Source organism: Aulonocara stuartgranti, assembly GCF_965226115.1.
Source record: "Aulonocara stuartgranti genome assembly, chromosome: 23".
Lineage (NCBI taxonomy): Eukaryota > Metazoa > Chordata > Actinopteri > Cichliformes > Cichlidae > Aulonocara > Aulonocara stuartgranti.
The window spans coordinates 6998186-7023855 of record NC_138958.1 but is presented as its reverse complement, the minus strand read 5'-3'; the positions used below and the strand labels follow the sequence as shown (position 1 = coordinate 7023855).

The window sequence follows — 25670 nt, the reverse complement described above, 5'->3', positions numbered from 1 at the left end:
TTTTAAAGATTAAAAAAAAATACATATAATGCTATATTTCCATCTGCTGATTTAATCAGACATGACAAACTGACTGCAAATGGTGTTACATGAAGAATTTCAATTTCTCACACTTAGTTTCAGGCTAAAAATAACCTCAGAGACGCAATCGATGGTCCGACTGTTCATGTTTAAACTTGCTGCGGCTTCTTCTGATTTCCTAACAGCGTGATGAAAGGATTGAGTGATGAAATTTTCCACAAAAACATCTCGGAATGTTTCAAGTCTTTCAACTGCCGTATGTGATGGAAAGCCTATTGTTCTATTAATAGAAGAGACGGGAGCTAGTAATAGGAAAGCCAAGCTGAGAATTTCCGGACATTAAGCTGAGATGGAAAAAAATACTAATAATAATTAAAATCCAATTCAACCGTTAAACTGTAATGTGCATGCACGGGGACTAGGGAGCACGTGTTAGAAAGTTGCTGAATAGACTCTTCTTGCCTGACCAGGTAAGACTTCCATTATGGTAGTTTATGAGAAAGGGCTGTAATCCAGTTTAAGGAAGCGATTCCACTATTATTTCAATTTTATTTCAATGCTATGTGACTCCCTGGTACACATTACAAATGTGCGCTTTAATAAGGAAGTTGCATTAAACTTTTGTCAAAAAAAAAGTGTGCTCTTATATAATAAAAAAAAGATCATCACTGATAGAAACAAATGATGTAGCCAGTCTGTCTGAGCTACAGTTTGAGCTTGTATGTGTTTCGCTCTAAGTAGTGACGCCATACTGAACATCTTTACAAATAAAATTGTAATCATAAGAGACAAAAATAACCACAGCCTCACCACAGCTATTGCTATTTGTATCCTCAAGCACAGCAACTGAGTGATGCTAATCTTTATTTAGACAGCTCTTTTGATCTCTCTAACCTAACTTCTATTATTACCTCATCCAGATGTTCTAACTAATAACGAACCAATTTCCAATCTTCCTTTATTGCAGAATTTCATCTGCAGAGGAGTGATTTATTGACAGAGCGTCGGGGGCAATCCAACCGGAAACAAGGATTATGAAGGTTATTAATCATCTTTTTATGGCCTCTGACACATCTCCGTCTTTGCCCTGTTAGACCTTTTACTACAGAATGCACCATTAGTATTAAAGAAAACGTAATGCATTGTTTTAAATCATATTTATCTGATAGAGTTTAGTTTTTTCTTGTCGAGGAGAAGTCATGGAGTTCCCCAAGGTGCTGTGCACTTTTAACATTATACATGCTTCCCTATTAGGATACATAAGGGACTATTAGAATACATGGCATAAATTCCAATTTGTTTGCAGATGATATCCAGTTGTATTCATTCATGAGCCCACATGACAGGATGGACTATTTCTTTTTAGCAGGTTGTTATAAATGCTCCTAGAAAAGTCTCCAGTTTTTCCACAACAAGATCAAGAGTACCAAAAGAGGATCACAGAGAGATATCTCTCTCATATAAGCTTCTCTTCGGTGCTTCCTGTTAAATAAGAACTGAATTTAAAAACCCTGCGACCGACTGGCGACCTGTCCAGGGTGTACCCCGCCTCTCGCCCTATGACAGGTGGGATAGGCTCCAGCACCCCCAGCGACCCTGAAAAGGATAAGCGGAAGCGTATGGATGGATGGATGGAATTTAAAAACCACTTTAAAGTCCGAAACGGGATTCCTCTTTGCAACATTTTATGCTGACAGAGCACAAAGGTCTCGGAGTGCAGGCTGGTGGTTCCCAGAGATTGTCAATGTAAAATAGGAGGCTCACTCAAATCTCACTTTCACTCTGATTATGAAATTAATATTTGAATTTTGTCACGGCTGGGGCAGCAGTCGTGTGGAGATGAGAAGGAGGATCCAAGTAGCAGACAGCGGCGGTGATGTGAGTGAGTTTATTTACAGTGCACAAAACATAACAAAAGCAAGGGCTGAACTAAAAATAAACCTAAACTGGGAGAAACTAAAAAAACAAACCTGAAAACAAAAGACACCGGAAGATACACGGAAATGGCACAGAGAGGGGAGGGCAGGGCAGGGCAGACAAACCGATGAAGAACACAGGCAGGCACACACTATAAATACAACCAAAGGAAACGAGACACAGAAGAGGGGAACACAGCTGAACCTAGTTAGAAACAAACCTTCAAAGTAAAACAGGAAACTCAGGGGCACGAACAGAGCACAGGGGGAAGACACAGGTAGGGATAATTAAAACAAGAGAACCAAACCCAAAGAACTAATATAAAATCAGAATAAACTAAAAAATAATAACAATAAACTCATAACGCTGGGTCACCGACCCAGGACCATGACAAATTTTGAAATTCTCCCAAGATTATCTTATTTATAGATGTTGCTCAGTTAGGCCTTGGACTTTAGTTACATTCATGCAACATATATGCTTCTGTTCTCTGTCAAGATGACACTTCTTCAACGATAGCATTCCAGTGTGTGATTTATTTCTGCTTTTACTGCACTGGCAGTGTCATCGAGATCACTGTTATGCTGAAATGCAGCCCAAAACAGCGACAGGCCTTCGTGGTGTCTTACAGATAGCTGTAGATGCTCACTGTTGTACCTCCTCCGTACATACTGATGATGATTGGACTTCTAATCAGACCTGTGTTCATACATCAGCCTTTTCTCGCCGTTTCTCTTCCTGACAAATGGCTTCTCAAAGACCACCCTTCACTGACTCCTTTTCTGATGAGGCTTCAGTAAATAGTAGATGGATCAGCTGAAGGTTCAGATGCATTTCTCAGGTCCTACATCAGGTCTTTGCTGGAATTTGTCCTATTTCTTAAGGACATGACTTTCAGATACTGTTCATTTGCTGTAGGCCATTTTTGTTTTTTAGGCCCACCACTTTTTCTTCTTTCCTCCACTTGTCAAGTTTCCTCAGTATTTTTTTAATGACACACAATATGCTGAAATATGCAAACTTTTCAGCTAATAGACCTCTAAGCTTAATGGGTTAAAGTGAGTTTGACACTCAAAGTGTAGAAAGTTCAGAAGTGTACATAAGTTGTGTCACATTAAGTCACTGGGTGACATGGAAAGGCTAGTTGTGCAATTCACTTTCACTTTTGGTTAAGCAAGGCTGAATTATCAGGTAATGATGATGAAACTGCTTACTCTCACAGGAGCCACATGTACACACAGAAAGGGAGGGGCAGAGCGAGAGTCGGAACGATCAAAACAAAGAAGTGAAGCTTATTGCAAAATGAATGGAAACTCTTTTTTTTATTAAAGTTTCATCCCAACATTTGAACTAGGCCAAACCTTACAGGAGGTAGAAACCCTGGATTAAGTATGCATTGTTAAATCATGCAGCAGAAAATCCAGCTAAAACAAGAAGCCTCCTTTAGCTCAGTTTGCAATCATTCAAAGTATCACCAGTACCAGATCATTTGAAAACAAAAATGTAAACACAGTTTTTTTTTCAGCCTGCATAAAATGTTTTATTTAAAAAAATCAAACCATCCAGTGTAAGCAAAAATGACACGGAATGTGACATTGCTTAAAACATTGTACGAGATGTTTTACAGTGTGCCAAACAATCATGAAATGTGGCTTCTTATTTTAAATATAATAGCTTAACTAATACACCACAATATGATGAACTTCAGTCAACACTTGGTCTGTGCTTTATGCATAATTTAAACACACACACACGCGCACACACGCACACACACAAATCCAAGGACTGTGCACACTGCAAGTGCATATACAATCAAAAAGTCCCATTACATTCATCTCCTCTCTGGTCTTTACTCTGAGAGGTCTGTGTGCCAGTGTAACTGCAGCATCATTTAGCCTGATAAGTAATAATCCATCACCACAAGCACAGAGTAGATTAGACAATGTCTAACAGCATGTAGGCAAAAAAGAGCCGCAAAAAAGGCTCTCCTGCATGTTTCTGCTGTAGTCGTGCTGGTATTATGACAGAAAATCCAACATAGAAATGTGTGAGGAATGTTTTTTTTGGCACACAGAAAGTTCACAGACTCAGATCGGAGCTACACAGGAGACAAATGCACCATAACAAATACATTCATTTGGTACAACAAACATTTATGTAAAAAATAATAATAATAACAACAACAACAACAATCTTCTATATATGAGTAAGCTGAATAACTTTGGTTTTGGATGCTGAAAAAGTCACTTTTTGGCACCAGGAAATGGAGATAAGCACGAGGAGTTTAAAAGGAAAAAGGAAAAACAATCAGTATTCGGTTCGTTTTCTGAATCAAACCATCAATGGTAAAAAATAAAAATTAATAAATAAATGGAGGATAAATCAATAAGAAAAATAACAGTCAGTTACAGCCTCAATCCGAATGGTTTAAGAATGGGAATCAGTGTGGTCTTTGTGCATAAAAAAATATGCTTATTCAAGAAGTCAAATACACTGTCTTTCTTTTTTTTGTTCTTTTCTTTTCTTTTCTTTTTTTTTTTTTAGCTATTTTGTGTTAAAGAAAACAGATTGTGTCACCACCAAAATCCACCAAGTTGCTCGTGCCCAGGGCTGCGCGCACACTGTAGAGATTTCACTGCAACCCTGGCTGAGGTGATTAAAGAAAACAAAAAGAGACTCTGTCAACACAACTCGTGTCATCAGCGTGAATCAGGCTTAGTGTGTCTGCTGTCACTTGGCAGATGAGCACAGCTCAGTGTCGAGTTTTCTTTTCATGCCAGCCAGTTCTGGGTTTGGTCTCCTGAAGGCACGTCTTGGCCCTCATCAGAATTCACACCTTTTTCCCAGCAGATAGCTTAGGCCCACGGTCACATTCAAGACCTTGAAACCATCTATTTGGTTCAAGTCCAGACTAGACTTCGTGTTTGCCCTGAGATAAACTACGCTCTGGTGCCCCCTGCAGACATCTAACACATCTGAAACAGTCAGTGTGACGTTACTGACAACAGTATCATCCATCTTCAGCTGCAGTATCCCTGTGGTCACCATCCCATTTGTCAACGACTTGTAGCACACATCCATATACCAAATGTAGGGCCCCTTGCATGTGATGTCGATCTTATTTTTATCCGTATTTACATCCATTTTGTACTTGCTTGCAATTTCCTTAAACTTCAGTGTCATATTTCCTAGGGGGACTGAAAAATGAAAATACAATGTGAGACAAAGAGAGCAGCATGTTTTTTGGTTTTGTTTTTTGTTTTTTAAGGTGAAAGCACGCTTTTTACTTGATATGACTTTCTGTAGTCTTTTTCAGTATCTCTGTGGGTGGGAAGATCAGAGCAGAAACTAAAGGTTTTATTTTTCTCACCTGTTAAAGGTTCAAACTCTATGTGCACAATCGTGTCAGTTGACGTCTGCTGAGGAAAGAAAAAACGCAAAGATTAGAGGCTTATTGGGTTTCTAGATTTTCTTCGTTGCTCTTATTGCCCTCTGTGTGTTTTGTTTTGTTTTTTTCTTTGTAAAGGTCACACAGCTCTGTTTTGCAATTTCTTGATGTTTCACTCTGGGAAGCACAAACTTGCTTGATACAGCGGTTAAGTGATGCGGTGTGAAAATAGACAGGCTGACAGAAACTAGGGAAAGTCTCACAGCAGCTTGATTAAAAACAGTAGTGAGAGTAGCATCTCAAGAATAAACAAGATGTCCTAAAAGTAGAACAAATGTTAGTCACTAATACAATCATCATTATACAGTAACCGTGCAGCTATTTCTATGCAGATTGTCAGTCATCCGGGTCAAAGAATATGGAGAGCCTCAAAAAGTGCGCCTATTCAGGTTGTCTCTCGGTTTAGCTTCGTCTTTTTTCCTTTTTTTGTGTCACTAATAAAGCTGTTTTCTCAAGCAAATCTCTGAAAGCCTTATGTTACTGTAGAATTTAAAATTAAAACTGAAAATCAAAAGTTAAACGCGGATCTTTAAGACACTACGCTACATCCAGATGAACAGAATCAACTTTTTGGGATTTCCTGGATGACTATTCACGCCTCAAGGCATCGCTGTGATAACAAGCAACAGCACCTACTACTAGTACTACTACTACTGCACCAAATCAATCCACCTCTAATTCAATAATCTGGAATTTTGATAGCCCTGCGATACACTGGCGACCTGTCCAGGGCGTGCCCCGCCTCTCGCCCTATGACAGCTGCGATAGACTCCAGACACCCGAGACGCTGAATTGGACAAGCGGGAAAAAATGGATGGATGGAATAGTAACACGCATCTCTCTCAAAGAGGAGAGCCGCAGACGCTTAAAATATAGCATCCACCTTATCGAGTTGAAACAGCATGACTTGATGCAGAGCCACGTGAAACATTAGGTTACTTACTTTACACGTTTTATCAGCACATTTGAACACAACTTTTCTCTGTTTTAGCTAGTTCGATCAACTTTATGAAAAAAAAAAAACCCAGTCAGAGATAAGAGGTGCCACGACGGCGGTTATCAACTTTCTCTGTTATAAGTCAGGCTTTCTGATTCAGCCTCTGCTGTGCATAAAGGGGGCGTCTGATGCGTCATTTCACTCTTCTTCCGTTCAAAATTGACGGAACGAGTTCCGCCTACTTAAGTAGGAGATTTGGTCAAATGATGTGATCAAAAAGAAAGAAATATTATTAGGCTTTTTTGTTTTTGTTTGTTTGTTTGCTTTAGCGGCAAAATGTGCCGAAAATGAGGGATCGATCATGCAGAAAATCGCTCTGGTGAACTGATGAGCTCATATATCTGCTGTTATCGCCCGCCACCGCTTAGTTTAATGTGACAGCTGCACATAAGGGTGAGAAGTGTTAGACCCGATGCATTTGAACATCACAGGGCATCTGTGTTCTCAGATGTCACGCTGTAGTGTACTTTAAATAAAGATAAGCGGAAAGCGCTTCAGTTTTGCGGGCAGATCAAAGACAAATTAATATTATCGGGTACAAATAGCCTAAAAAATAGTCTGAGCACTTTTCTAATCTGTGCTGTACCACCTGCATTTCCAGCTGTGATTACCTAATGCAACCAGTTACTTTCGCAAAGTTTCCTTTATCCGCGCAAGTTATCTTAAATAATCTCGCTCCGTATAGTTCACTCAGACACAAAGGGAAACTTAAGATAGCAGCAGGAGCTTTTATAGTAACTTTCCAAACCTGATAGGACATTTTAGTTGTAACTCTTATATTTTAATCGTAATTTGACAGTTTGTTTCTGCAGTCTCCTTTCCCTTCTGAGAACATGCAGTCCCCACACTATTTTAAGAGATATTAATCATATTGAAATAACAATAGTGTAATAATAGTATCAAGCTTTCAAAAAGAGTTCCAGAGCTAGAAAACGTCTGGATGAACAGAGCTGCTTATAATATTAACTTTAAGTTGATAGATAAATGTGCATTAAGGAGTTTTACTCGGTATTGAACTGCAGGTGTTTAAAAAAATCATCCAAAATGTTCTTAAAGACAAACCAAGTGTGCGCATCCTTGCCCACGAGCTCTCCACTTAACCTCTCCACTCACAGCGTACTCACATCCTTCGGGAAGTCCAAGTAAAGGAAAAGAGTGGCTATCAGGCAGGCGGCCACGACCACGTTCTGCACGGCGACCACCACCGCGAGTGTCCCTGTGCGCTTTCTCCGGTGGATCACACGACCTCTCTCAGCATCCATCATCCCCTGTTCCATCAGTGCTCTGAGCTCCCTGCAGGAGCTCAGCGAGGCTTTAAACGCGAGTGGGCAAGTGCAAAGGAGGGGAGTGACTGGAAGGAAATCGCTCACGGTCTTAACTTTATTGTGTCTGAGATCGTGTGGGTGGGGGGGTTGCAGCGCGCTCGTGCCATGTACACGCTGGGGATAGACGCACACGCGCACACGCTCACAAAGTGAGAGAGAAGCAGGAGCGAAACCAGCGCACCGTGAGCTGATTGGCTGTCAGTGTGCCGATTTGCGCCAAGACGCTTGCGATCTTCTAACACAAAACGAGCCGAGTGAATCCTCCCACATTGTGTGCGCTTCAATCAATGTTCCCATAATATTCATCGGGGGGTTCTGAGAGATTTGAGCATGCTGAGGAAGAAAGAAAAAACATTGTTTCTGGGAAACGAGTGATGCAGTAATCTGGTGTCAGTGATAACACACCTGATTAAACTAAATAAAGTAAAAAGATATTTTATTCAGCGTCTGTTTCGGGTCTCCCAGACTTAACTAATGAGCAGAGAAATGATAGAAACGGCTGCTGCCACCTCTCAGTTCACTTTAAATCTAGTTTATTGCTCTACATGTGAGCAGACAATGGATGATGAAGCTAACAAAGTTTTTAACAGTTTTTTTGTTTTTTGTTATTTTGGGCAAAAGTGTGGGTTTTACTTTGAAATTGACGGAGACACGTGTGTGCCTACCCTACCAAATTTGCAAATTTATCTTTGCAAGTCCTACATTTTTACAAATTATTCCACAAATATTAAGATTATTATTATTTTTCTAACTAACCCTGGTCTGCACTGGTCTGCCTTTGCTGTGTCTGACGTGCGTGTAATTTCCAATATCGTCCTGAAAAAGTAAAGATTTGATGATGGCCTTATTAAAAAAATAAAACAATGAACAATGCTATTTTTGGTGTATTTAGTATTGACCATCTCTCTGAGGCCTATATGATCGAGCACTATTTGAAACACCGAAAGCAGACGAACTGTCTCAATTAGGTTAAATTAGAAGTGGCAACAGTTTGGGGTATTCAGAAAAGTGGTGTGGACGGAGATCCTCAGCATCCTTATTACTGACTTTTGAGATCCACATTAAAGAATTGAATAATAAACGGACTGGTTATTATATAGCGCTTTTCTATTCTCCTCGAGCATTCAAAGTGCTTTATTACAGCATTTAATAAAATTCACACACGCACCTTTTGCAACATCTAAGCGCTTTTTATCTAACATTCAAAAATATGAATGCATCACAGAGCAACTTGGGGTTCAGTATATGGCCCATGGATACTTTGGGATGCAGATTGGAGCAGTCAGGGATCGAACCGCCAACCTGCTAATAAGAAAATAACAAACTATCTCCCATCACCCTCCCCGAATGAGAAGACTGATGAAGAAGCTGCTGAACTTGGCATAAAGATTGAGAGAAATGGGAAACAGCTTGGTGGCGGCGGCGGTTGGCGTGTGTGCGTGCCTTGGCCTCTACAGTGAGGGTATCTTGTAGCTCTTTAGTGCTGTGGGGGACATTTTGCTGAGATGGTTTAGAGTTCAATAGTCTACCAAGAAGTAAAGTTATTCTTAATTAATACAAAATCTTTACCTTAATACTGTCATTAGCGTTTCCTTCTTGATTGGTGTTGGTTTCAGTGAGAATAACAATGGCCTTATTTGTAGAGCACAGCTTTCATGAAAAGGATGTGAATCATATGCCATGGCATTTACTAAACTGATCACTAGCAGTTGTTAGAGCGGTAACTTTCTCGCCATATATTTGGATGAATGATGTTGAATCAGTTTCGCACAGATGCATGAACAGTTTCTGAAACACAATAAATGTGTCAAAGCGGGACAACAGTCTATATTGGTTTGCCCTTTGTCACTCTTCTTTAACTTTTTAAGTCTATAAACACTAGGCTCTGCACTTTTTCTATTTAAAATGGCAGGAAGTTTGAAAGCACGTTGTTTAATTCCACTCCTACAGTGAAAGCAGCCACATCCTCTTCCTCGTTCAGCTGACCCTGTCAGGGGTCGCAAGAAGAGATCATCTGCCTCCACCTCAACCTGTCCGCAGCATCCTCTTCTGTCACTCCAACACTCTACGTGTCCTGCTTCACTACATCCATAAATCTTCTTTTGGAAATCTCATTCATTGTGATCCACATGTTTGATTATTGCCAGGATTTTACACCAGATGGCCTTTTTCTTGATGCAACCCTTCCCATTTATCTGGGATTGGGACTGGCATTAGGGGTAACTGGCTTGTGACCGCTCCGGTTGCTGGGTTAAAGCAGTGTGCAGCAGTTATTTTAAAAGAATGCACCCCTACAAACTGAAACTATTATTGTGGTGTTGAAGTCTTAAAATAGCATATACCCTTTCACTGAGAAGGATTTTTTTTTTGTTATGTTGAATTGATCTAAATCAATGACAGAAATGCTATTATTCCCATTCTCAGGCTGCTCTGGGGTCATTTTAATCCAGAAAGTCACTAAGCACAGCCAGTGGATTTATCATCTTGGGACAACCACTCAACCTGTTTCTGTGTTTTCAGCCTTAGCACTAAGTTAATCTGACAGCCAGTGATTGTCACACATTTACAAGAGCGGCATTGATCAGCTCAACAAACTCTAAACTTCAAATGGCAAAATATTCTGACGAGAATACAAACTACTTAAAATGTAAAAAGAAAAATCAATGAATTCTTCTTTGCACTAAAAGTACACATCAACTTTTATGTGAAGCTTGAAGATGAGTCAAAATGCAGCGCATTTACTTCAATGTATGTCGATTTACCGCAAACTAGCCAGTGCGCAGTGTGCCTGGAGACCCCAAAGGTTTGGAGCCTACTTGATAGCCCACCACCTCATCATGTTGCTGCTACTGTTGTTTCCCCACAAAGTCATTCGTTTAGTTTGACTTCAAACTGTTGTGGTTTCCTTGCAAAATATCCTATGTCGCTAACCTCGCTGCCTCATTCAAAGAGTAATGTACAGTGTGCTTGTGGTACTTACAGTGACTCAGCTCTCACACTTTGCAGCTTTATCTTCATCTCCTACACATTTGGGTTTTGATATTCCTGTAATAGGTGTTGGGACTTCTGAAATGTTTGTGACATTCAGTGCCAAGTTTGCACTGAGAATCTATAAAATTACTAGATTATCCTAGGGGGACATCTAGTGTCAGCTGTCATGAGTTATAGGACTATTTATTGTACATTTGTTCACATTACCTTCACTGTAGGCACAGGTGACGCAACAAGCAGGAGAATAACTAAGCAGATGAGAGAAGTGAAAATTTAGGCTGCCTCGGGAAACTTGAGCTGCTCCTGTGTTAGAGCACGCTCTGCATCTCTGACATGACATGACCTGGCATGCCCCAACATGATAAACATTGTGGTTTTCATGAAGTTTCAATGTTTTGGTATATGTCCCAAGTAAAACACCTGCTTAGCATAAACGAAACAGGTGTCCTATATCATCTGACTTGTTGCACACACAAACAAGGAAGATGCTGGATGTGACAGCAAGATGAGAAGGCAGCTGACGGTGAACACCTGCCTGTGGGAAAGGGGGGGACCTGCCACATGGTTTCACAATGAAGCGTCCGCCCTTGTGGGTACAGAAAGCACAACAAAACCAGACCAATCAAGGGTTTAAGACGACGCACTTGTAGACATTGTACCACCACTGCCAGGACTAACAAAGATGAGGTAAATGTCAAGTGATAACTATAAGTAACAGTGGTGAAAGATGATCTGTAACAGAAGCATATGTGCACATGGGGAAATCCATAACCAAAAGAACTGCGGCGGCACGAATCAGATTCAGAGGGATGAGGGCTTTTTTTCTTTTTTGGACAAGCTGGGTATTTCGAGTTCAGCTCTCAGAAGAATAAGAAAAGCTCATGAAGAGCAGTGCGATCATCAGAAGCCTACACACATCCTTTTACATCCCCCACCCTGGAACATTTCTTCTGAAAGAAAAAGCAAACAGAGATTAAATGCTTTCTTGCGTGTATATAAGGTGAAAAGTTGAAAGCAAAAACACAAGTCAGACATATCACCTGCTCTTGAAGTCTTGACGGCATCGGAGGATCACAGAATAAAGGGGGATGGATGGTACTCACTTCTCACAGATGTGCTAACCACAACTGAAAATACCCCCCCACACACACTTTAATCATTAAAATACCCCCCTCTCTCCCCTCGATGTGTGCAAACTGCACTTGCTCTATAAAACCCAATATCTATTAAAATCTAAGGTCACCATAAGTGAAACCAGCCTTTAATCAAAGCTATGGCACAAAAATCAGACAGCGTGACACAAACTGTTTTTTTTTTTTTGACTAATATGGAACTGCTGCATTAAATTTGAACTACATTTAGGACATGAGAGGTGATTCAAATTTGAACAATTCAAAACAATCGTTTACAGAAAGTGAGACGAGGCAACACGAAAAACAAAACTAGTTATAATAAACTGAATGTTGGTGTGTTCCAGATATGACCTGTGACATATTTCAGGTCAAATCTGACTAAAAAAAAATATCCAAACTAGTAAGACTAAAGTGAAAGTCCCTTCCACACATCTGACCACAGGATTTGAACTTTCAAGTACTGAACACAGAGAAGAAAGTTTGCCTGAGAGAAATCGGAATTAAATAGACAATAGTTTATTGTTAAAGATGAACGAACACACACACACACACACACACACACACCTGACCTCTGCATCATGATCCTTCGAGTCGGGCAAGTCAGTAGCTTTCTTATTTGTGACACAATGTGGCAGTTATTCATCTACACACACGCGTACCCCCGGACACAAACACACAGCTTTAACATCATTTAATTTATAATCCACAAATTTATATTCTTTTGTCTCATAATTCTACATCACTAGTTACTTTAGTTATGTACACAGAATTGAGTCAGTTCTCTATTTCTTCGAGTTATTTTTCAATTCGAGGAAAGGGAGAAAAACAAATCAGCTCAAAAAAATATTTTTTTTAAATTTCCTGTCATTTCTACAGAAAAACATTTTCAGTTTCCTGGACTGTAAACTCCAAGCTGCTTGAACCAACAACAACTCACAACAGGCTCAATTTAACATTCCCTCCTCCTTTCTCGAATATGTTCATCTCCATCCTTTCTCCTTAGCCGACTGTCAAGGAGAAGCGTGACCAGGAGAGAGGATTTGGCACAAGGCATGAGTGTCATCTAAACCAGTAGTAATAGAAGAAGCGGTCCTTACAGCAGATCACATCCTGTAGTGCACAACAGTCCTGAGAGAAAGTTTAAATGGTTAACGGTGACGCAGTTTCAACTCTTTGAATCCCATGATTTTGCACCTTTTAGAGAATCACTCGAGTGCAAGTGTTCAGCATTACAAAGAAGGGAAACGGGGGGAGAAACATTTATTCCACCCTGTCATTTTGCTGTCCCTTCTTTAAACACCAGAGCTGATCTGTTTGGTCACTCGTCTCCCTCCAGGTCCAGGCTGGAAAGTCTTGGCTTTTTTCCCCTCCCTTTCTCCTTTCCTTCCTTTTAAGGATGTGGTAGGTTCATTCGGTCCTCTATTAGGGTGTTATCAGGGCCCTGTGCCTCCATGCACTGCTTTATGGTTTCTATAACTCCAGATAGACGCCTATCCAGGGCTGCAAGGTGTGGTTCAGCTAGGACTGGGTGAATGGGATCAAATGCCAGAGCCTGTCGCATGGCTGAGCTCAGAGCTCCACTTCGCAGCAGGTTTAATCTATTCCACGTGGACACACGAACCCTACCGAGAAAGGGAGAGACACTACAGTAGAAAAAAAACATAACCTGGTAAACAGGAAATTGTATTTGGGAATTCTCCGACTTACATGCAGCACTGGTAGAGTGGTGCAAGAATGCTTCGCTCGTCCAGAGCTGGGTTCCCGAAGCTGCACGAGGACATAAAAGAAAAATTACGAAAGATTAAAAAAAAACCCAGCATAAAGCACTTGAAACACACACACACACACGCACACGCACACACACACACACACGCACACACCTCGACTGAATTTGCTAGAATAGCAGTTTCCCTGTTTCTGAAGAGCTCCTGAGGAGTTATTAGATTCTCGGACAATCTAAAACCCGTAAAGCTTTCCAAACTAGAGTCTGGATCTGAGTCCAGCCATGTCCAAAACTAGCATGACCTTCAACAAACAGGAGCTGTATATTTTATATCTTTACATACAGTTAAATCATGTATTACAAGATCTAACTGTATCCCATTGTGAAAACTCTCCTGGCAATGTAGCTAAATGCATTCATTCCTATTCACACGACTTTTAAGACTGAGAGTGTCAGGCTCTTAAGCCCTTTTCTAATTAAATTTGATTGTAATACATACAGTAACGCAGTAATGTGAAAATAAATATACACAGTTTTTTCAGTTCCAAGGTTTTATGTACCAGGACATAATAAACAAAATCATCTGGTCTTTAAAAAGTTCTAAAATTAAATAAACTCAGATGAACAACAACACTTGACATATTACACTGTGTCATCATTTATGCAACAAAAACTAGGGCAGAATGCAGAAGAAGTGTGTGTCTTATTGAATTAAGAGAAATTATGAGGGCAAGCAGGTATGGAGCATTTAGGTGTGTGATGCCAAGGAGGAAAGACATCAAGAATGATTTTAGGAGAAATTGTTGCTTCCTGACAATCTGGCAAAGGTTTAAGGCCATCTGCAAACAATTTGAAACCCATCATTCTGCATTGAGAACGATTCATAAGTGGGAAATGTAATTTTTCATTTCAAGTTTATTTATATATCTCCAGTTTGCCACAGCATTTGTCGTGAGGGATTTTACACTGTGAGGTAAAGATGCTACAGTATAAGAGAAAAACCTCAAAAAGGAAAAACTCCACTTTAACAGGAAGAAACCTCCAGCAGAACCAGGCTCAGGGAGAAGCCACCATCTGCTGCAACTGGTTGCGGCCGATCATTGGAAAGAAAAAAAAGATCACAGGGAACTAGGACAAAATACTAAACAAAATATGTGTTTCAGAAACAGGGGTGGGCGTCGCAGCAAACTGCAAACAACACAAGTGTTACATCTCATAATCTACAGGCCTCAATTAGTGTGTTACATGTAAATGTAACTTAATGAGATATTTACCCATAATGCACAAAACCACGTTTGTTGAAAATCAAGCATAGCATATGAGAACAAACACCTCATAGCAACTGACAGCACAGTGTTGGAGGGGTAATGACAGGAAATGGGGAACTAGCAGTAACTGGTATACAAAGGAGTTCATGCTTGACTCAAAGTATTGTAGAGTCAAAGGTGAAGCCATCCGTCCAACAGCTAACGCTTGGCCTAAACTGGGTCATGCAACACAACGAGCAGAACAGCAGCAACTCTACAACACAATGGCCGAAAATTCAAAGAATCAGAGTGTTGCAGTAACCAAAAAATCCAGACCTCTAACTGAAAGGCCAGTTGGGCTTAAATGAATGCATTTAAACCTCAATAAACTCAGTCAATGTGGTAAGCGAGTGGGCTCAAATTCCTGCATGATGAGGTGAGAGGCTGATAAAGTCATACAGAAAACTACTTGCCGCTAGAAGTGGTTCTACCAGCTAATGAATGATGGCATGCACAGAGTTTTTTAAACATGGTTTCTGGACTTTAGCTTAGCTTTTGTGAAATAATTAAATAAATAAATAGATAAATAAATAAATGAATGAATGAATGAATGAATAAATGAAAAAATAAATGGCACGCGGTAATATGCCATGTGTTGTTGAAAGAAGGTGTAGTTTGTTTTGATCATGTTGGTAAGAACTAAAATGAATTCCACAATTAGCCTTACCAATGCTAGTCAGCTATATGACAGAGAGCAAGAATCCATTGCTTCCAGCTTAATCTGAAAGAGTTCTAATAAAAATCCAAGAATTGGGCCATTATTGGCCTGCAAAGAGTACCAGCTGCAGGGTATTTTCACTGCATAGAAAATATAGATTATACTCTTCATTAAAAAAAGGAAAGACAAGAAATTACTCAGCACTTCTATTGGTATACATTATTCCCAGTAAAAGGTTTGTTTCTTACCACACTTAACCTCATCCTGCCAATACTGAAAAATGCTGCTTAGAAATTTTCCACTGCTGGGTTTTGATCAGCAAAAACAAAAATAACTTCAAAGACGGGTTAACATCTCAAAGTCCTCACTTCATGGAAGTGGGTGTTCTTCATGAGTCAGTTATAAAGTAGCTTCAATAGTGATAAGTGAATTCTTGTAATAAAAAAAGAAATAAAATAAAAGACGAGCACCGGAAAATGTAAAAAAAAAAACAACAAAAAAAAAAAACAACAACCTGAAAATGAAAATATAATTATTAGTCTGAAAAATCAGAATCAGAATCAGAATACTTTATTGATCCCTGGGGGAAATTATTTTTTGTTACAGTGCTCCATTTTAAACCAACAAATATTCAGACTATTGTTATGAACAGAGTGCAGAATTTTCCAGTAAGTCCGTGACACTGATTTATTTCAAAAGTTATTGTTTCTGACAGAATTAGCTGCAATTTTACACAAGATTTCTGGTTAAACTTGCAGTTTTTCTTTACTGGATGGACAGTATTCCCACTTAAGTTTGGAAATGGTTAAGTAATTAAAGCCAGTAAGAAAAAGTAAACATTCATCTGAGGAGGGAAAGTCCCATTTTGGATTCCCGTTTTCATGAAGAGCACCCCCCCTCCCCCCACCTAACTATCAAAAACAAAAAAAACCACGAAACCCACAGCTCACCTCTTGGCGTTGTCAAGAAGGATAAGCATGCTGGCACCTCCATCGTCCTGGAAACTTTCGTAGTGATGACGATCAGCATTTCCAATAAGGTAATCAAAAATCGCCGTGTCAATAACATCTAGCAGCCTTGGCCCTGCATCATATGGGGGCATCTTCTTCACTGCCTCACAGTAGCTCTCGTCATACTCCCACCTGAAAAATAAACACACGTTCAAATCGTCTGAAGTAAGATTTTCGCACATCACCATATTGTCAAACAGGGAGCGTGCATAACCATGCCCCTCACACAGGAAAAGAAAAGAAAAACCACTTCAGGTCATTTCAGGGTTTTAGAAAGCCAGAATTATTAAAAAGTAAAAAGATCCTAAAAATAAGACCAGGTTGCTTCTCTTACTGCTGTTAATTTGCTCACTAATACAGCATCGCAGCGCCAGACGTTCTCTGGTAAAGTGAAACATTTAACAACACTTACACTTAAGAAAATGCACGTGTCAAAGTGTAGAGTTAATTTGCTGAAATGCAATCAAACTTCTGGTATTGATGGCAACACAATCCCTTATTTTCAGTGGCCTTCACACAATATTTTGAGACCAGTGAGAATAGAATAGAATAGAATAATCCTTTAATTGTCCCACAAGGGGAAATTTGGTTGTAACAGCAGCCAAAAAGACACATATACAAACAAAGTACACAGGACACGGAACAGAAACATACACAACTTTTCTTACATATTTACATTAAGGACAATGGTTACAAGTGACCTATCATAATGAAAGCCAACTCCCTTGTTTTGGTTCCCTTTGGTCAATGACTCTCAAAATGTGGGGATGCCCCCATGAGTGGAGCAAAAACGACTCATGGGGGCACAGATGACCATGGTGGGAAAAAAGGAGAGTGAAACCAAACTTTATAATTTCCTTCAATATACGAGTCATGTGTTGTTACTGGCATGTGGAACTTTATTTCACTAAAAGTTCCACATGCCAAAAGTTCCACATCCAAGTTGGATCCTCTTTTATTGTTAATAATTGACAAAAAAGGACAGTGCAATCTATTTTGTTTCATGGTAAGATACAGTAGTTGAAGTGGAGAGATTTCTAGCAAGTCTGTAGCACTGATTTAATTTTCAGGTTAATGTTTCCATCAGAATTTGTTGCAAATTTCATACAACTGCAAGTTAAACTGAAAAACTGAAAACGGTTCCCCACTTCAATCTGGAAAACCCCACTGGTGTGGAATAAAGCTGCTGCAGGTGGGACATGAGTGACCACTGGGTGGAAAAACTGACAACTGACAACAAACTGACAAACTAAGTCAAATGAATATGATTTTTCTTTTGAAAGTGCAACTAAACAGTTTTCAAATGTAATCATTCTGAACTTTACATCACTAGAACTCAACTAGCATTTTTTATTTTTGGGGGATAATGATAAAATGTGGTTGGGATCCAATGGATGGCATGCCAGAAGAAGTTTGAGGACCATTCTTCCCATTTGACATCGCATTGTCAATATTACAGTAATAGAATAAACTGAGATAAACTGAAACAGGAGGAATAATGGGTCTAACTTGAATTTAGTAATAAAACACAGACACAGTGCAGTGTAAAATTCTTGAGTGAACCCTCATTTCTTTTTACTTGAATTTGAAAAGGCTACAAACTACAAGCTGAACGACTGTTGTGTCCACGCTGCACAGAAGACAACTTAGAATATCAAACTGGTTCTTTGCTATTTTTAGGCACTTTGTTGCTAGCAGCCTGTCATGTCTTTCCGAGCAGACATATACAATCATATTTTAATCCACCACGCAATACTCTCTGGAATGTGTCTGTCTGGCAAAAGCTATGCAAAAATAATCATCTTGAAAGAGAACAGAGCAAATAGCATCAAACGTCCAAAGAATAGCTTTCAATGTCCTTCAAGAAGCCTGGAGAACTATTCATGAAGACTGCTTAAAGAAACTGACTTTCAAGGTCATTAGAACTGTACAAATTGTGTGTGTGTGTGTTTGTGCGCACGCACAAAAGCTCAAGACTTTTGCACATGAGTATAAGGCTGCTAAGTGTGAAGAACAGATCACATAGCTACTCTTCTGATCCAGCTGTATGGTGATCTAACGGCAGGATGACACTGATCAGTTGTGTTTAGCATCATAATTAGCTTGCTGATGTAATCTTCTCTGACTGTAGAAATCCTGTGTGCTGTATTTAGAGTTAATAAACATTTATGAGCAATAAGAATACTTACTTATCAACTAGTCTAATTTTCCCCTACAGTTCTCCATACAGAGGTTCAAAAATACCAAGTGCTTTCATTGCCAGTTGAAGCTTGTTCACTCATTTTTTCACACCAGATTAAGTACACCAAAGCTCTGGAGTTGAGCTTGTTTTTGGTATCATTTTGCTGGGTGAAGGGCCAAAAAGAGATAAGCAAAATGTGAAGGAGGCCATCATTAGGTTGAAAAGGTAAAATAAATTTCTGTCTATTCTAGAGCAAAAATGTGCAAGTTTACAAACAATGATCATAAACAAGTGATTAATGAAAGCACTGCTCACCAACACCAAAAAGCCTTAGAAAACACAGAAAACAACTAAAATGTACAACTGCAGAATTTTTTCCTTTTGTTAAGAAAACCCCCCAGTCAAGAACACTCTCGAGGAGGCAGGCGTATCATTGTTAAAATCTTCACTCAAGAGATGCTTTCATGAATGGAAACACCGAGGGTTTACGAGAAAGTGTAAACAACTCTACATTTTGCCAGCACAGCTCTGAAAAAAATAAAAAATAAAATAAATATATATATATATATATATATATATATATATATATATATATATATAAATAACATTTTAAAAACAATCTTTGGATAGATGAAACCAAGTTTAACTTGTAACAGAAAAATTGGAAGATAAAAGTATGGAGAAGGAAAAGAACAGCTCATGATACAAAACTATCACATCATCTGTCGAACATGGTGGAGGCATGTGATAGTATGGGCATGCGTGACCCCTAGTGTTAATTGATGATGTGACTGCTGAGAGCAATAGCAGGATGCATTTGGAAGTGTGCAAAGCTATACTCTCTGCCCAGAGTCAGCTAATTGTTCCAAAACTAGTTAAATAACACGTCCCAGGACAAACAAATAATGACGCAAACATACTGGAAAAGCAGAATCAAAGAAATTTGATATTCCTCAATGGCCAAATCTGTCACCTGATTTCATGCAACACATCATGCTTTTTAGTAACTGAAGACATAATTTAAGGCAGATAGACTCACAAACAAGCAGCAACTGAACATTTTACTATTTAATATGTTGGCAGCAACAACAACATCAAAACACAAGAATGAATTCAAGTCAGAGGATTTCCCCTAACTGTAAAAACCGCTGCTTTTTGGGACTCACGCTTGACACCCACCTTGCCAGTTTCCCCTCTCTGTATGTGCGTCCCCAAGGGTGTCTGTGTTTCTGCAGTGGCCAGACATCTGGCAGCCAAAGGGTTAATGACCCCTCCATGATTTCCCCCTCTGCACATGCTGGCTCACTCTCCCGACAGTAGTAACACTTCCCATAGAAACATGTATTATTGCCTGGGGACACAGGGAAAAAAATTAAACTGATAAAAACAAATCAGCTTGGCATCAGTGACACAAGAGATGCAAACAAAGAGGTAAAAACTAGCACAATGGTGGAAGGAGGGTGGGTGGGGGACAAAATGCTTAGGTTAATTGGGTTAGTTCTTATGAAGTGTGAGCACGCACACACACAGATTAATCAAACAACCTTATCCTGTGCTTTCAGATACAAAGACCTCAGTGACATTTGACAAAGCAGTTTTGCTTAGGGCCAAACCATCAAAACATCCCTGAAACTGCAGCGCTAGCACCTTCAGGCACTAAAATAAACCATGAACAAGTGAAACAGGGTTTCGCTGCTAAGATCTCATACAGATCATGACCCTAAAGTTCCAAATACAACGATGAGACCAAACACTTTCTGTTTTTACTGGAAAAAGATGCGCTGAAGTGCAGTCTCACCTTGAATTCAGCAGTTATAACAAAAGTATTGCTTTAGAATTTTTAAAATTAACTGGATAGACAAACATTTTTATATAAAGATTGTTTTTATTATTTGGAGAAAAAAATCCATTGCAGTCAGTGTCTATCTTAAGTCTAAAACCCATGGACATCAACAAATGCTATTTCTCATGCCTTGAGATGCTCAGTGAAGTTTTTACTGCAGCTTCCTTCAGATGCTGCTGGTTGTTGGTCTCTCTGGATTTGTCTTCATCAACTGAAAAGCATGCACTATTGGGGTGGTATCAAGTGACTAATCTGACCATTGCACATGATCCCGTTTCTTTTTCATAAACTGTTGGGTTGCTCTGTTTAGTTTTGTAGCATTTATCTGGATCTGAGCAGAGAGTATAAACCTGTATACTTCAAATGTCATCTTACTGCTTCTATCACCATCCTCATGAAGAAAGATTTGTTGTCTGGATCCATACATGCAAACATGCGTGCTCTTTCTGTAACATTGCTATGTTTGACGATACTTTCAATTATTTGAAGATTTACCTGAAGGCAGAGAGATCCACAAACAAGCAGATAGATCTTTTCAGATGTTTTCTGGCCAAGTTTAATCTGATCTGTCCTTCTTTTTATTGAGTATCAAAGGAGATTTTTCTTAACCAAGGAAATCATGTCCTTATCCGCTTCAATTGTCTTCTGTGGTTTTCGAGCCTTTCGGTAGTTGCTAGCTGGCTAGTACATTCATTCTTTTTAAGAACATAGGAATGGCCAAATCAACAATCAGTTAACATTTTTTGATATCTTCATGATAGCAGAAATTTCGTTGGGCTGCAGACAATCCCAGAAAGAAAGATACCAAATGCCAATTCAACAACAACTACTAGAATCAACTCCAGACCTTTTATCAGTCACATTTGTAGTAAATCTCACATGGCCATGAAACGTTTTTTCAGTCAACGGTCCAATTACTTTTAAGCCTCTGAAAATGGGGACCTGAGCAGTTAATGCAGTACTTTGTTAACTGCTTGAATTAAAGTAAAAAAAAAAAATAAAAAAAAAATCACATCTTGTTATCTCTTTCTGATCCTGGTCCTGCCGGAGGTTTCTTCCTGTTAAAAAGGAGGGTTTTTTCCCCTACTGTCGAACCTCTGTTTTCTTTGTATTATTGGTGGGTCTTTACCTTACAAAATACAGGCAACAGTTGTTGTGACTTGGCACTATATAAATAAAAATGAAAATTGAATATATCATGAATGTAAACATAGGAAGCCTGCAAGCCAGAAAAGGCTTACTACCTCAACCCACTGGATGGCTCTGCATAATGAAAAAAACTAACAGAAGAAACATCATGTTACCACCAAGGAGGTGTACTGATGTCTTTCTTTGTGATGACAGTATACTGAATGAATGTAGAAAGAAAATTACAGGCATGTTCTGTAAAATCTCTTAACCTGTTCTTACCCATTTTATAAACAGACAATTCAATAAATGTATATGATTTCATAATATAGCTGTGCTTTTTTCAGTACCAAAAAAAACAAACAAAATGTGTTGTTCTTTTTCTAACTTCGCTCGGTATTTCACTATGGGAATCGCCTCGGCGTGACCAACTACGGAAGCTCCAATGACACCACGTCTGTCTATGACAGACCTGTCGAGCCGTGCTCAGGGCTCCGCCCCCTCATCCCCTCCTCCTAACTCATTCTCGCTTTCTTCCCATGAGAAACTACTTTGAGCTCCCTCATCGCATCCAGGCTAACTTGATTAGCTGCTTAACAGTTCTCAGGCGTCCCGTGTAGGAGTACGTTGCCGAACGCAGTTTTTCCGGTTCCAGTTTGGATCGTGCTGAGTAAGTCCTTCGAAAGAAGTGTACTTAGAGTTGCACTGTGGAACAGCAACCGCGTCAGGCGAGCTGTCCCAACGGTTCCTGGTTTCAGGTAGCGAGGTAGCCGACGTTGTGTGACTCGGGCTAACGCGTTACGGCGAGCTGTTCGTTCAGTGTCCGGCTAGCATTAACTTGTTAGCAGGCCACAAACCACATTAGCGTCTCACTAGCATTAGCTTGTTGGTCGACCTAGGGTTCGGTTAGCATTAAGTTACTAACGGAAAAAAGTTGCATTTGAAGTTGCACCCCCGGTGGACAGCAATTTGTACGAGGTCTGCAAATGGGCTGCTGCCAAGCTAGGCATCCCATGGCCAGCCGCCCAGGATTCCGAAGGGGCAGAACGCGACATGTATGACGGCAAAAGGCTCCCACCAGCCTTGCCACCACCGAAGCAGCTTCTGCCAGCAGTCCCGGCCTGCATGAAAGAAATGAGTCGCTATTGGTCAAGCCCTTTTAAAAACAAGCTTCCGACCAAGGGCTGCTCTAAGCTTGAGATCCAGGGGATGGGTGAACTGGGGCTGACCGAACCCCCAGCAGTGGAGCCTTCAGTGGCGTATCACCTTCACCCTAACCGCAGGGCAATCTCAGCTTCTTCTAGCATTTCATTGCCCAATAAGATAGATCGCCTCAGGGCATCTATTTATCAAAGGATGTACAAATATGCTGCCAGTCAGTATGCTCGCTTAATGCAGTCACACTGCTATCAGCATATCAGGCAGAAATTCTGGAAGACATGGGCCGTCAGCTTGACTCGGGTTCCCCGAACCCAGCCCCCTGGGATGAAATCTGCGTGGTTAATGATCTCATTCGCAGTCCAAGGGTGTGGCCGTGTTATGGGCCTTGCAGTCTCGGGTGAGAGAGCCTTGTGGCTAAACCTGTCAGGCCTAGGTGATGCTCAGAAGGCTGAGGTCATGGATGCAGCTTATGACCCAACCAAGGGTCTCTTTGGCCCAGCCCTGGAGAGAATGAGAGAAACAAGCACTCGCAGAAAGCAGGAGGGAGAAGCATTCAACCTCTGCTTACCCAGAAAACCTAACTCTCAGCCCCAGCAGGTGCCAAGAGCTGGCTTTGCAGCAACAGCTGTGAGAGGGAGACAGAGTGGGGTCAGAATGCAGAGAGGAGCAGGAGACCAGCAGGGTGCCCACCAGGCCAAGGTAGAGAACCAAAGACTTTGGGGCAAGCATTCCTTTGCAGCAGCTGCTGCAAAGAACAAGCCGTCACACCCCGGAGAGGGGAAAAAGAAGCGGTCAGCCTAGCACATCTGCAACATTCTGTGTCACCCCTCTCTTCTCCCCCAAAGAGAAGGAAGGTGTTAGAAGGGGTAACCAAATCACTCCAAGGTTCAGGGTCTCCGGAAGTTTCCAGTTCACCAGGAGCACCCTCTCAGTCTCCTCCTCCAGTTCAGGAAGGACAGACTTGTGGACAAATGGCGCAGCGTCACCAAGCACTCCTAAGCACTCTGTCTGTGTTACCAAGCACTGCCCAGAGTCACCAGACACTTCACTGTGGTTTGGGGGTAACAAAAGAAATAAAACGCGCATTTCTGCAGCCAGGCAGTTTGCCAAGGGCAGAATGTTCCCCCAGTTTCAAAATAAAAACAAAAGGAAATCACTGCCATTTGTCTTTGTTCCCAGTGGGGGGAGCTCACGCTCTTCCCGAGGGGGAGAGCCCCAACTCCTTCCGGGAAACAGGGGTGACGTCACGCTTCCGCATCTTCAGAGGCCCGCTCGCGGCGCGGCTGGAGCGGTGGCACGCATGCGTGGTTCATCCCTGGGTCTTGTCAACCATTTCCCATGTAACAGACTACAGTTTGCGGTAAAACCACCGAGATTCAGCGGAGTGTTAGCTTCTGTGGCCAGTGGCGATTCAGCAAATGTGCTGGAGGAGGAAACAGGCGATCAGAGCGGTTCCGAGTGAAGAAGCTCAGCAGGGCTTTTACTTACACTATTTCCTCATCCCGAAAAAGGACGGAACGTCGCTCCGTCCTATTCTGGATCTGCGTGTGTTAAACAAGCATTTGAGAAAGTACATGTTGGGTTTAGATTTTATTATTGTCATTTGTATTAGGAAACATTTAACCATATATGCTTAGAGGTGTATAATCAATTGTGTAGTGATAAGTTGTGTGATCTTTAACAGGCTACAGAGGCTTGGTGTGTATTCCACACTGGAATGCACCCCTGCATCTTGGGGGCATGGGAAAAGTTTGCATCTTGTCTTATTGTTTTATGGTAGGATTAACGTAGCTACGTCTGTTCTAGTCTAAGTGCTTTTCTGTTTAGATGAACTGCTGGACTTCCTCACCGGGGGGGTCTAGTCTACCCTCTTCCTGACCAAGGATGTTATATGACCCTTTGATCAGCAGTAACACACACACACACACACACACACACACACACACACACACACACACACACAGTATTCTTTGTTCACATGTATACCTATGTAAGATGTTATATGTTAATGACCCTATGCATAGTCATGTAACCACAATAAAAGGAGTGCTGTGGGGAAACCTGGCTGAGAGTCTGACAGAGGTCAAGTGGTGGAACGACGCTTGGCTCCAGCCAGGTCTCCCTCATGCATGAGTAACCAGAGAACTTTGGTGCCTTGAGTCTTGCTTTTTGCTGTGTAGCAGATTGTCCTTAACGTTCCATAATAGGTTTATGCTACAAACCTATCATTAATTGGTCCTTAGGTCGCTGGTTCGACTCCGGCTCGAAGGACCAATTAATGATAGGTTTGTAGCATAAACCTATTATGGAACGTTAAGGACAATCTGCTACACAGCAAAAAGCAAGACTCAAGGCACCAAAGTTCTCTGGTTACTCATGCATGAGGGAGACCTGGCTGGAGCCAAGCGTCGTTCCACCACTTGACCTCTGTCAGACTCTCAGCCAGGTTTCCCCACAGCACTCCTTTTATTGTGGTTACATGACTATGCATAGGGTCATTAACATATAACATCTTACATAGGTATACATGTGAACAAAGAATACTGTGTGTGTGTGTGTGTGTGTGTTACTGCTGATCAAAGGGTCATATAACATCCTTGGTCAGGAAGAGGGTAGACTAGACCCCCCCCGGTGAGGAAGTCCAGCAGTTCATCTAAACAGAAAAGCACTTAGACTAGAACAGACGTAGCTACGTTAATCCTACCATAAAACAATAAGACAAGATGCAAACTTTTCCCATGCCCCCAAGATGCAGGGGTGCATTCCAGTGTGGAATACACACCAAGCCTCTGTAGCCTGTTAAAGATCACACAACTTATCACTACA

The 25670-nt window shown here is 40.8% G+C and overlaps 2 protein-coding genes across 4 annotated transcripts in view; both read right to left on the bottom strand.

The window, feature by feature from the left end:
- Positions 1–3283: 3283 nt before the first annotated feature.
- On the bottom strand, positions 3284–7777 carry LOC309701628 (uncharacterized protein). 2 transcript variants are annotated; one of them, XM_082525791.1, is made up of 3 exons: positions 7508–7777; positions 5309–5357; positions 3284–5135 (listed from the first exon to the last, which is right to left on the bottom strand). In XM_082525791.1, exons 1-3 carry the CDS (start codon positions 7658–7660, stop codon positions 4762–4764), a joined length of 576 nt encoding a protein of 191 aa, XP_082381917.1. In that variant the 5' UTR covers positions 7661–7777; the 3' UTR covers positions 3284–4761. The 2 variants fall into 2 exon arrangements, with proteins under 2 accessions (XP_082381917.1, XP_082381918.1); XM_082525792.1 differs by having other exon boundaries at positions 5309–5354.
- Positions 7778–12332: 4555 nt separating this feature from the next.
- Positions 12333–25670, bottom strand: part of fam20b (FAM20B glycosaminoglycan xylosylkinase) — a 43870-nt gene continuing 30532 nt past the window's right edge. For both annotated transcript variants that reach the window (XM_082523745.1, XM_082523744.1), the window contains 4 exons: positions 19892–20063; positions 16471–16662; positions 13540–13599; positions 12333–13454 (listed from right to left, as the gene is read on the bottom strand). In XM_082523745.1, the coding sequence (XP_082379871.1) occupies positions 13223–13454; positions 13540–13599; positions 16471–16662; positions 19892–20063 (656 nt within the window). In that variant the 3' untranslated portion in view covers positions 12333–13222. The remainder of the gene's footprint in view (positions 13455–13539; positions 13600–16470; positions 16663–19891; positions 20064–25670) is intronic.

Bases quoted from the DNA above. Each gene is read 5' to 3' on its own strand.
- LOC309701628 (XM_082525791.1), bottom strand. From the start codon at position 7,660: ATGGAACAGGGGATGATGGATGCTGAGAGAGGTCGTGTGATCCACCGG. The intron at 5,358-7,507 runs GTGAGTACGCTG...TTCTTTCCTCAG, and splicing joins ACTTGGACTTCCCGAAGGAT to CAGACGTCAACTGACACGAT. The intron at 5,136-5,308 runs GTGAGAAAAATA...TTCATTTTTCAG, and splicing joins AGAGTTTGAACCTTTAACAG to TCCCCCTAGGAAATATGACA.